At 36.8% G+C, this 13,306-nt stretch overlaps 1 protein-coding gene across 1 annotated transcript in view; it reads left to right on the top strand.

The window, feature by feature from the left end:
- LOC107719294 (tensin-like) overlaps window positions 1-13,306 on the top strand; it is a 125,437-nt gene that overhangs the window by 77,056 nt on the left and 35,075 nt on the right. The window contains exon 2 of the mRNA XM_016526693.1: window positions 1,807-1,921. Within this exon, the coding sequence (XP_016382179.1) occupies window positions 1,807-1,921 (115 nt within the window). The remainder of the gene's footprint in view (window positions 1-1,806; window positions 1,922-13,306) is intronic.

Below are 13,306 nucleotides of genomic sequence, written 5' to 3'. Positions count from 1 at the left end.
TGTGCCAGGGCCCAACTGGGATCTTCCTCTGGCAACTTTAGTCTAATGTCCACATCTAGTCAACATAAAAGTCCTAAACACAAGACAGGGGAACACAGCACTGGGATTGTGACATTATGTTTGAATATATGTCATGAAAACATTTTTTCTTTTATGAGAGGTAATATTTAAATCAGGAGCGGTTCTAGGATTTTATGCACAGTGGGGCTGAGCCCTCAGACAGACCATTAGATACAAAGATAAAAATTGCCTAAATAAACGTTTAGTGATTGTGAAAAACATAATTATCTCACTAATGAGTTGATTTAAAAAACTGCCTTATGTGTTTAAATGATTGTATAAGTTTTTACTTGAGTGTTGATTGTTATATCTAAAAATAAATAGCAATTGAATTTAATAGTTTAGACTCTTGTTAATTGTTGTTAATTTTAACTTTTAATATTATAGTAATATACTAAGTGATGAGGTTCCTGGCATATTATACAGTAGCTGAGATATTGTTTTTTCCATAAGAAAATCTGACATGTACTTCACCTGAAAAAAATATTCAAACAAACTGATATTGAATCAAATTGAGATTAAAATCTAATCTAATCAAAAGCTTGTGAATATGAATCAATTCATGAAATGTGTCAGTACCCAGCCCTAATTTTTATGTGCACAAGGAGACATAATGTGGCATTATGGCCCACACAGAGATCTGATCTCACCAGAGTCAGTCTGACCACAAGGCTATGTGGTTGAACTATTCCATTAATGAATATTGATGCAAATTACACCAGTTTCCGGTCTTAGGGGGTAATAATAAATAATAATAATAATAATAATAATAATAATAAAACATCTCATCTGCTTGATTGAAAAAGCAAAAGTTCAGCCAAAGCCAAAGTCAAAATTCAGCAGCCAGCTAATCAATTATTCATTGTCTTGAAACTTTCAATATACATGCAGGATGGCTGAATGAAACTATGTACTGGACTAGAATCTAAATTCCTCTTTTAATAATTGACTATGCCTGGGGTTTTTCTAATGTTCAAGAAGCATTTTCTGCCATTGTGAACTTGAAAATCTTTTTTTTAACTCCTGCTAGGCCATTTGTCCACTTAACTAGAAAAAAGTAAAGACTTCAAACATTATCAAAATAATTTATATTTGTTAAATCAGGAAGCCATGAGCCAATATGTTTTTTGGCTGTGTTTGACCTGTTTGACACCAACACAACTGTATGCATAGCATACACAGGATCCATTTTTGTAGATATGGCTTGTTTGGTAATGTTCTCCACACATGTGCTTGGACCCCCAATGATGCATATAAATGTACATGCCTCTCCTCAAGGTCATTATAACACACAAATATTTCCCATTCTGAATAAATGCTGTGCTTGGTGAGTTAAGCAAAGTGTTATTTTAGGGAATGAGTGTCCACCCTTCTCTCTGGTTTCCACAGCCAAGGTCACCCATGCCAGGCTGTGCCGTCCTGCGATTAACGGTCTTGTCAATGTGTGACAAAAGCCATTAAGATTTAGGTAGATAGTACAGCTGGAAATGCTGAGGTTCACACTTTTTATTACCTTGACCAGATGGCTTTGCGGCACAGGGACTTAATACATGTGTAGTATGTTTGTGTGTGTGGAACAGTTATGTTGACTTCCTTTATGTCATTCTAACAATGAAACAATAACGCAATACAGGATCTACCATCACTTCAAATTATCTGTGAAATTTGTGTAAGGTTTAAAACATTGAAGCCCTTGTTCAGCTCATTGAATGCATTTTAACACTCTCTCCCTCTTTGCCCCTTTAGCCAGAAGACTTTGAGGCTGTTCATTCCCACACCTTCAAGGCTAAGACCTTTAAAAAGGCCAAGAGTTGTGCAGTATGCAAGCAGGCTTTGACGAAGGAGGGCCTGGTCTGCAAAGGTCAGTACTGCCATTAGAACAGATTCTATTAGGTTACTAATATGTTGACGATATACAGTACTAGGCTTCAGCACCTCTCCTTGTATATCTCATCAAAAATGGTCTGTGTTAATTATATCTGGTTATCCAAGCCTGAATTTGTATATTTGATATCAAATTTTTCTTTAAAAAATGTGAAAGAACAAAACACTCATATTTTCTGTTAAATTTAATTATCTGTGCACAAACTATTAGCCATGCAAACGTATAGTTACATTAGGCTGCTGTTTTACCCTACCTAGGAATTAGTGTAAAAAAAAAAAAAAAAGCCTTTTTGGATGGCAGACAAACCAGATTGAAGTGGGGTAGCTACTGGAGCTTGACCAAAACACCACAGAGCTTGACTAACTCGCTAGCCATCTATTACTCTTTCGTTCCTTCCATCATCACACTGTCCTTGCCTGTTACCTCTTTTTTTCTACTAATTGACAACATTTGTGATACAGTGAAGTTCACTAAAATTTATGCATAACAGAGCTTCAAACACAGCAGAACACCTAGGAACATCTGGGGCCAGATTTACTAAACATTGCAATCCTATAAAAGTGACAATGGGATTGGAATATTCTACTAACAATGTGAAAGTCTACTAACAATGTGAAAATTGAAGAATACAGACACAGCCAGTGCATTTCAATAATGACGAATAATGGAATCTAGGAAGAGCAGCGCAAATTAGCTTATGGTCCCAAATGAGCAGAGCCGATGATAATCAGGTGCATGTAACGTAACAACACAGGTGCAAAATGGGTTAAGACATACTTCTTTTTGAGCATTAGATAATGGTGCAAATACCAGTAAGCTGACAACCTCAATCTTAGTAAATCACCTAATACTCTCCATCCATAAATTTTCGTTTAAAAGGGAAACTCCTAGAAATGCATATGCAATAAGGTCAGCTGCAAAAACCATTGTGGGTATGCCTTTTCATTGCTAATGTTTCATTGCATGTTTTTACTAAATCCTAAATAAAGTTACCAAATAAAGTTTAACGCCAAGAGTTGGTCCCTGCAGCATTAATGTAATGCACAGCATTTTTAAAGAAATTATTTTGAAACCAACAAAACAACAAATCTTTCAGGGATTAAATCTATTGTTGTTAAATGAATTTATTTTCATAAGAATTTGCAAGCAGAGGTTTTCTTACAGTATATGAGAAGATACCAAACTCCATGGTTTTAACACTGGAGAAAGCATAACAGCATAACGGTCAACTTGGATAATGTGTGCCTCTTAAACCAATCAGATTTGCCTTGACATCAGTGAATCACTGTTTGTGGATAACTTAGAAGTAGCGCCATAAACTGAATTGTTCATCACTTCTCTTATAAAGCTATTTTTTTTTCTTGTAAAGTCCATATATAGCTCACTCCAAAATAAATATTTGTGAAACATTGAAGTTTAGTGGACAGGCTGTCAGTTCATTAAATAATAAGCTGTTTCTTCACAAAAGTTGTTTGCTCAGCATACTGATTCTTTCCTCAACATTAGGAATAGGTATGAGAACCTGCACACTCAAGTACTCAGAAGTGACAGCAATGATCAATCATGAAAATGAAAACAATCATGAAAACACTTTGATAGTGAAAATAGTTAAGTCTAAGTTTGTCATGCCAATCGATCATATACTGTACATAACATTATGGTAAACACTTGTAATATAAAATTGTAAATTATTTGTGCTTTAATTGCCTGTGTTTTAGCACATTGAGTGCATCTCTCAACTGTCTGCTCTACCCTCAAGTCTCCTCGAAATGACAAAAGTACTTTCGGGGGATCTGGCGAAAGAACAGAGAGTGGATTGCCTTTGGTAACTCTACACTCTCATGCTCTTCCATCGTCGACCAGCAAAGAACCGCGTCAACAATACTAGTCGACACCTGCTACTTCCATTGAAAGACTTTCGCCACCAAACCCCTAGGGAAGTGCTTCACCTGTTAGTCAGGTTTCCTAGGGAATGGGCCGAACTACCTCCAGTGTAAACCGGTGGGGCTACTGAGAGAGTGGGGAGCTGTAGTGCCTCTCTCAGTTACTCTCTACAATATTCCTACAGTTCTAGCAAGGAAACGTAGATGCATATATGCTTTCAGCCAAAGTGAAGGGAGGACAGAGAGGAAAAGAAAGGACATGACGTGTGCTCTGCATTTAACCCATCCAAGTGCACACAGACAGCAGTGTGTAGTGAACAAATCCGGAGCAGTGGGCAGCCAATGCTGTGGCACCCAGGGAGCAGTTGGGGGTTCGGTGCCTTGCTCAAGGGTCTCACCTCAGTCGTGGTATTGAGGGTGGAGAGAGTGCTAGATATTCACTCCCCCCACCTACAATCCCTGCAGGACCTGAGACTCGAACCTATCCATTAGGCCACGACTGCACCAGACTGAGAGAGACTGAGAGTGACTGAGAGTCAGACATTAATGCAACTATGTCCACTTTTTATACTCTGTCATTCCATTACTCATCATGAACCATTAGAAAAGGTGTTAACATAGTCCCACTATGTCCACACTATCACCTCCAGGTACATACTGAAGGGGCAACAGATGAGGAAGTGGGATGCATGTGGCAGTAATGCACACTCTCTTCATCTGTACAAGTCCATTTGTATGTGATAACAGGGAAGCACATTGATACTACCTCCGTACTTCTTGTACTAGAGAAGGGTAACATATAGACCAGTGGGACACTAACAGCGGCCAAGCTCAGTCTTCCTGTTCTGTAACTACCCCTTCCCTCACGTATCGCAAGGGACGTACTTCTATCTTTATGAATGCGAATATATAGGAAACACATATCCCTTCGCACTCCAAATAATGGAGAGGGTGACAGGTGAGGTAGTTGGACGTGAGTGGCAATTAATTAATTAATGGAAATAAAACTATTTGCTCAACTGTCCCTTCACCCATCCTTAAGCCCCTTCTTTCCCTCCTGGGTAAATGGTCTAAGTTGACTCAGAGTGTCAGTAACTCAGGCTACTGTGCTTACATACTGCATTTATTATATCTCAAGGATTCATTGTTTTAAATTTTTCATGTTTAGTATCATTAGTATCATTAGTATCATAGTATCGCTGAGGGGTGTTTCTCCCTCTGGGTCTGTGAGAATGTTTTCCCTTCTCTGGCCAAGTGTGACCCTCGGGTCATGAGATCCTGAAAAACCAATGGGTCTTTTATGTTTTTACATCTGATTGGAAGATTTCTTTGTTCTGGTCAGGATATATAAGCGAAATGGCAAAACACTATTTTGGGATTCTGTAACCAGAAAACCCCCACACTGTGTGTCTCTGGAGCTCTGCACTGGAACTCTCACTCTGCAGCTGTGTGTTTCTCTGTCAGGTATGCATTTCTTTGTATTTTCAAATTTGTTATTGTGTTAAACATATTGTGCTCATAGAACACACATTATAGTTGTTTGAGCTACTACATGTACATACAGACTAGTTGTGTTTATTCTTAAAACACATGATTGCTTTTTACTGTAAGTGTTATATAAAACACTTAGGTAAAAGGTTGTAGATGATATGTGTCTTGTGTAAAATTAAAATAACTGTAATACTGAAATTGTCCAGAAATTTCAAATCACATGTGTGACCACGTTAAATTTGTTTGTCTCCTGTGTGGAACACTTGGGTATTTCCCATATAGCTACAGTAATCCATGTACAGGAGCATAGAATTTGCTGCAATGTGATTCACAATTGCATTATCCTTTCTGAATTGGCTTCTAATTGTTTAATTATGTAATTAGTATGATACATTTTTGTATCATCTGACAAATGAAATGTTATATTTGTTTTATTCTGAACTCTCCTGAAATCATTATGATCATGCACAGCTTGAGTAGCAAGATTGTGTTCAGTTTTAACTCTTTCGAATTATTATAACTTCGTTACATTACACCACTGTGAAAATTGGAGTCAGATTAACCATGGAGCTAGACTAAAATTTAAACTAAATCCTGATAAATTAAGTGAACTTTTCAGAAGTGCAAATAAAAGACCTTTACGCATTATAACTTCACCCACAGCATTGAATTCATAATGTAATATGGGATTACAGAGGGAACTACCTCCGAGCTTCCAGAGGGGGTGACAGATAAAGGAGTGTGTTGGAAGTGGCGGTACACGGGAGGGGAGCATTTATGAACCGCATGGAAACGCTCATCAAGTCTGGAGCATTCCTCTTTCTCTACCGACCAGTCTAACTTATGTCTAACAGTGGCATGGGTCATAATGTCCAATGAATCCTCATACGCGGATACAAGGGAGGAGGCAGTCTCACTGGATACATCCACCTCATCTCCCATCACAACTAACTCCTCAGAGCTAGAGTGGGTTTAGTAGATCATGTGGAGGCTGATGTTACCTCAAATCTGTGTCCAGCATAGGACAGACTAAATTCACATGACTGAGCGTGTAGTAGGCATGCCATCGGAGATCTTTTGAATTCTGTATATCACCGACTTAGAACAAAAAAGTGTAGGTTGTTAGGTCACTTCAATACAACTTGCTGAGCAAGCAGTAGGCGGCTATCTGAAAGGTATAGGTTAACCTTGCACCCTCTGACTAAGTTTGGATTGGCGAGTTTGTGATTGTGAGATCCATGTACGGCCGACGTGAGACTCAAATGCGACATCAGGTCCTAATGAACGAATAATTGATCAAATATCTAAATTAATGAAAAACCATTATTTGTGATCAGTTTTTAACTAGAAATACAGTCTAAATTTAATGATCACTTGAAAATTCAGTGGTGTATAAAGTACCTGAAAGCCCATACTCAAGTAAAAGTCTCAGAGCTAGAGTGGGTCAAAAATCACGCTCTCTGCCGGATCAGTAGAGTCAGCCAATTGACGTTCACAAAGAGCTTGATTGACAGGAAATCTGACCAATCATAATGCCGAATCTGCCATTTTGTCCGACAAACAAATCAGATAGGAGAGTAGATTAACTTTGATGGACTTAAACTTGAAAAGTTGTGTGTATTGACGTCTTTCCACGGTTGAAATAAAATATGTTCTGATGTTCATTCATTCATTTCATGCTTTAGGTAAATATGAAAAGACGAGAGGTTCACGTGCCGCTTGAACTGAGGCAATACAGCAATCTGTCACGACACATTAAAGAGCCACAAAACAGTATTTATTGTTTGAATTTCTTTAAAAAATTACAACATTTGAGAGCTGAGACCTTGTTTCATACCAGAAGTAACCTGCTCTGTCAGTCGGTGTGTTGTCAGTTTTCTCTTTGCTCCGCAATGTATTTTTCTCTGTGTGAGAACATGATGTGTGGTGTGAGAGCGGCATGGCTTGTCGGACATAGCAACAGTAACTAAGGAGGGCAGGTTTTTGCGAAGGGTCAGTTGCATTTCCGTATCCATAATGAGAGCATCTGAGCTAGTAATTGAAGACTGAGAAAGGGTGGTAGTGGAGGTGGGAGTAGAGCATTGAAGTTCCACATTGAAAGGGAACAAACATATTCCAATAATGTTTATTTTTCAAAAATATTGACCATGTATTATTAATAATTTAGCAGTGTTATTTTTCTTGTCATATTTGTTAACAGTATGCTGGAACATTTTACAAACTTTAACAAAAATAAACATCTCTAATTGGCATCCAGTAAAAAAGCAGCCTTGTCAGAACCGATAATCTTGTGGGCAAAACTCATGAACACTGTCACCCTTCGAATTAAAGTCCTGGCTTGTGGTCTTTTACCTTGTGATCCCGTACCCCTCTCTCTACCACCCTGTTTCTTGTCAGTTCTCTATACTGAATAAATACCAAAAATAACCATCTCCTTGTCAGTGTACCACTATGTCATGCTTTTTGTGTTTATCCTCAAGGCTCCCCTTATGGGGACTGACTCTGCTACAAGTACTCTGCTACTATTTGCGTATTATAGTAATCTGGATATGCCAAATGCTGCATTTATCAAATGGTTATTAAAATTTATTAACATTAAATTTAAAGTACAAAGGTTATTAAATGCATTTACATAATTATATCCAACATTGTGTTAGGTCATGTAAATGCCTGAAACTTTTTTATGGGTTATAAGGTAACCATTAGGTTACCCTCTTTTTTAGGTCATTATGTATTTGTTTGCTTATTTATTTATTTATTTATTTATTTTCTACCAAAAAACAAATGAAAAATATTGGCACATTTTTGCCCATTATTTCACTATGCATGTAAACACCATTACCAGCATTCTGGCATCTTATTCGGTGTGTATTCAATTTCATGTATTGTCATGTATACTTATATCAGTGTCGTTTGGAGGGCAGAGTCCTTTATTTCTGTGTAGTATTAAAAGTGCACATAGTAATTTTGTACTTATAATAGTACTTAAGTTTGAAAGTTTAAAATTGTGTACTCTCAAATGAGTTAAAGGTTCCAGTCACATCATAAGCCTATTGAAAGCAGATTTATTTTATGTGGAGCAGGTCACCTCTAAGGGCTGACATCATGATCACATAACCAGCCAAATATTGTCCACTTTTTTTTTTTTTTGGCAATTCCCATTACTGGATTCTTTCTCTCCTGGAATAACCATGAAGAACCATGGCTAAATAGCACATATAATAGTTCAAATAGTGCATTTCTACAATGGCATGGTACAGTTTATTTTTTCTTCAGTAGTAACACCATACAAAATAAATAATGATTATTATATATATAAATTACATATGTACATTCAGTCTAACGCTACATGACACAAGCTGATAAGTCCTTGACTTCTATTAACCAATCAATTTGTTATTATTATATTATAACAGGGCCGTTTTTAGCCATTTTGACGCCCGAAATCCAAATTGCCCCCACCCAAATAAATTTTATTATAATTTTTATTATTTGGATTTGAATACGTTTAGATATTATCAATGACTAGTTTTTGTCTTTATCTGTTTTCTTTTTTTGTTTTTTTTTATTGTTTTGTTGTTGTTGTTTGAAACGTTGATTTAAAGTATCTGTTTTGTTGTTGTTGTTGTTGTTGTTGTTTTCATTATTTCACTCAAAACTATAAAATACTTTGTTACCCCAAACTACATAAAAAAGCTTGATCAGTCACATAAAAGTAATCAGACTCCAACTACTTATTCCTTTGTTACTCTTTGACGCGTGAACTTCCTCTTTAAATGATGCAACGCTCTGCCCACTATGTGCATGACGGTGCTCCCATTAAGCGCTGTTAGAAGTGAATGAACTAATTCAGCATTTCAACACTTCTGTAAGTATGTGTTAAATTCAACAAAGCGGTTTAATAAAGGATGTATTGATCTTGTGAATTAGCAAATTTTACTATACCAATATTTATTAATTGGCCATTAAAGTTTTATATATGAATATTACACAACGCACTGATCCTTTAACAATGCATTTGCGTAAAAAACGCACACCTTTTGGACCAATTTTGCAGCATGATTTCTCGACTGCCACAAATATTCACTTTGTGTGTACGTTTTACTGTACCAATATTTTAAATTGGCCTTTGAACTTAGCTTTATTGCATGGCAAAAAAAAAAAAAGTGTTACTTTGCTAATGCACTTACAGAACCCATTGATCTAACGGTGTTGCTGAGTGCTCCAAATGCAAACTTTGCATGCAACAATCCGGCAACAATTGGCAGCACTCTGATCCAATGTCATACAGGCATTGCCAGATTGACAGTACTCTAGCCCAATGATGTTGGGGGATCCAGTGGGAGCGGCAAACATATTTCAGGGTAGCCTTGCCACTTTTTATCACAACCCTGCAAAAATGTAGTGCCAGTAAGTGCGCTCATTGGCGCCCACTCCTGCTGGTGGCCCCCTAGGCGTCACATCACATCACATCACATTTTGTTTGTTTGTTTATTTATTGAGTGTTATAAAATTCTACATGGTGCTGCTGATAAGTCTTTGACCTTAACCTGCTAGCTAGTCACAATAAATACTCCATGGTGTGAGCTGACTGGTCCTTTATCCTGGTCCTTTATCTGTCAGCCATTTTTTTCTATTTTTCACTCTCACATTCAACAGTTTTGTCTTGAATGGTAAGCTGGTCTCACTGCAGCTTGTTATGGGAGTTCTTTATCCGATACCTTCTTCCATCCCAGCACCACCTGTCTAGATCTGCTTTGGGAAATTTGGGTACTGTATGTCTATTTGTTCAACCACAGAAGTGTGTTATATGCTCACTGCAGCATATCTGTGTATGATGTGACATAGCTTTAGCTGTTAGGATATAGGCCGTAGCGTATAGGCACTCAGTCTCAGAGGCCCTCATTCTGTTTGATCTCTCACAGACAACCAGAATTCATACAACCACAATTAAATACATATATGGGCACATGCCCATTCAAAAAGTTAATAGGAGAATACTTCATTCTCATCTAACCCATGCAGGTAATGACTGTATGAGCTCAACACTTTTTGTTCTTACAGCAAAATTATTTTTTCCTCCCTTCCTTTACATTCGGAAATCAAGTGCCCAGGATCCAGACAATGACAGCAACCCTGTCTGTCTCCTGGACATGCAGCAGATTTGCCATTTGATTTGAAGCGAGCGCAAATTTTCAATGAACAGGAAATAACATACAGAAGCAACACTTCTCTCATTGAATTTTCAGTCATGGAAGAAGACAAATGAGAGTTTAAGTTCATGCAAATAAACATTTCAGTAAGCAAAAACGTATCGGCCATTACAGCTGCTTCTGGAAGTCTCACTGGCTAGTGTCCGAAGATGCTCATGGTCACATAGGCCAGGTCAATATGTAGTCTCCACATAGTCTAACTCAATTGTCAGGCTTTAGTACAGGTACTATGGGTGATGTCCATTCTGAGTTATTCATTGGCTCTATTATTACAGTTTGTTCTGAATTATGTATTGTTAGTAACGCATTCTTCTCACTTCATTTGTGAGTCTCTTTGCTGTTTCTTTTGTATGAGATGTGCTCTTTGCACTTTTCTTGTTTCTCTGTCTTGTGCACTGACCCCCCTTTTGCAGCCTCCCATGTTGACAATTTTTATATGCATATGTTGGGCCTGTAAATCCCTCACCTTTTTGTTGGTTGTCTCCATTGTTATTTTTCTTACAATAAATTTGTGCTCATTGTTGTCGTCACTTATTCCACAGACCAGCCTCTCTTAGTGCATTTCTATTGATTTGTCTCTTGTAGCCCTGTTTTAATTTCTTTCTTTTTTTTTCCAGGACTTAACATATTTATCCTTATACTTTGCATCTTAATTCTAACTGAACAAAATTGATTTCCAACTTGCTGCAACACTAATATTTATTTGACTGACTGTTGAATGGCATCATACTGCCTATCATGCTAGAGATCTTCTTTAATTTGCTTAACAGTTTGACTTCACTGTTTTCACACATAATTTTTAACACATAGACTTGGGATAATCCACACTTAATTTTTCAGTTCTAGAGACTTCAGTCTTGTCAACATCCCCCCCCCCTGTTGTTTCTCTTAGTCAGGATGTGAAGCTATCCCTTGCAAAAATATAGTGTCTGGCAACGACCCCTAGAGGACGCAGTTCGAAGTTCCACGAAAGGGAATCACATATTTTCACTTTGTGGCTAAAAGTTTGCAGCAAATTTGCAGCAGACAGTTGTGGCAAGCCTGTGGTGAACATGAGTGCAGTTACAGGTGCTTCTACTTTTTTGATGCAAATTCAAGGTATTTTTGTGCCATTGGATTATATATCCAAACCTTCAATTATCTCTTGACATAAATACATATTCTTATACAGTACAAATCTCAACATTGTGTGCGGTATTTCTAAAAATATTTATCTTCAACATATAGAAACGTGACAAATAAATTTACACAAAAACATTAACTCAACTGATTTAACAAATTCGACTGATCAATATGAAATATTATGAATATTTAAATTATATATAATTTGATTAATATATAATTTAAATATACATATATATTATTATATACATATATATTAACCATTAAATACTATAAATTCATTCATTTACTTGTTTTCTATTCACATATCCTGTTAAGCATGACTACTCCCCTACAGGTATAAGTTCACTTCTTTGTTGAAATCCACATCTTTCATTTTCAGATTATCTGAAAATGAACTGAAAAAGAGAGTGAAACTAAACTGTATCATGGAGTGACACAGAACATTAGGCATGTGTGATTCATTTCATTGCTCAGACTTTATTAATTTTAACTTAAATGCTGTTGATGTCTTGCCATACAGATCACATGATTCTTAAAGTCCCTCCATGAGTTTGTGAATGGTGAAGCCTGGGCCTTCATGCTGGAACCTCTCAAGAGTTGTTACAAGCCATGTTTTTAAGACTGCCAATGACTTCAGTATCAGGGGCAGGCTTCATTCTCTTTCAGGATCAACTGGTAAATAAATGAGTTTCTAAACAATCTATATATACAGCTGATACAGAATATGAGCATGGATATTCATCTAATCACATCTAACATCATCAGCAGGCAGCATATTTACAGACATTAAAATAAAAGCCTCACTACTTCTACATCAAAGTAAATATAAAGTATAGGACAGAAAAGATGGACACAGATTAAATATGATTCAAGAGTTAACTGACTGCCATCAGCCATGGTCAGAATTATTGGCACCTTTGATAAATATAATCAAAAAAGGCTGTGTATCTGTATTGTTTATCCTTTTGATCTTTCATAAAAAAACACACACAAAAATCTAACAAGTAATTCAACAAGTAAAAAAAATGAAGGGGGGTGTGTGTGTCACATTATGAAATTAATGTTTTCTCTAATAGACGATGGCCACAATTATTGGTACCCCTAGAAATTTGTATTAGTAAAAAATCTCTGAAGTATATTCCCATTTATATTTACAATTTTTAGCACACCATGGTGACTACATCAGGACAATGATCCAAAACAAACATGATCAAAATTGATCAAAATCAATCAAAATTAAGGTTCTGCCATGGCCATCTCAGTTCCCTGACCTAAACGTAAGAGTAGAGTATATCAACATGGACTTGGGAAACTGAAGTATCTGGAGAGAATCTTAATGGAGGAGTGGTCTCTGATCTTTTGTCAGGTGTTCTGCAAACTCATCAGGCATTATAGAAAAAGTTGTAATCTTGGGAAAAGAAGGTTGCAAAAATACAGTATTGAATAAAAAAGGTTAATTGTGGCCAGTGTGTGTTAGGGAAAAACATTTATTTCATACTGTTTTACTTCAAATGAAAGTTTAGTTTTTTGTGAATTCTTTGAATGAAAGATCAATAGGATTAACAATTCAGATTTATTATCACAGGCTTCTTTGTTCATATTTACCAAGGGTGCCTAGACAGACAGACAGACAGACACAGACACAGACA

Source organism: Sinocyclocheilus rhinocerous, unplaced genomic scaffold, assembly GCF_001515625.1.
Source record: "Sinocyclocheilus rhinocerous isolate Xijiao unplaced genomic scaffold, SAMN03320098_v1.1 scaffold1142, whole genome shotgun sequence".
NCBI lineage: Eukaryota > Metazoa > Chordata > Actinopteri > Cypriniformes > Cyprinidae > Sinocyclocheilus > Sinocyclocheilus rhinocerous.
This window is presented reverse-complemented; position numbering and strand designations above follow the sequence as displayed.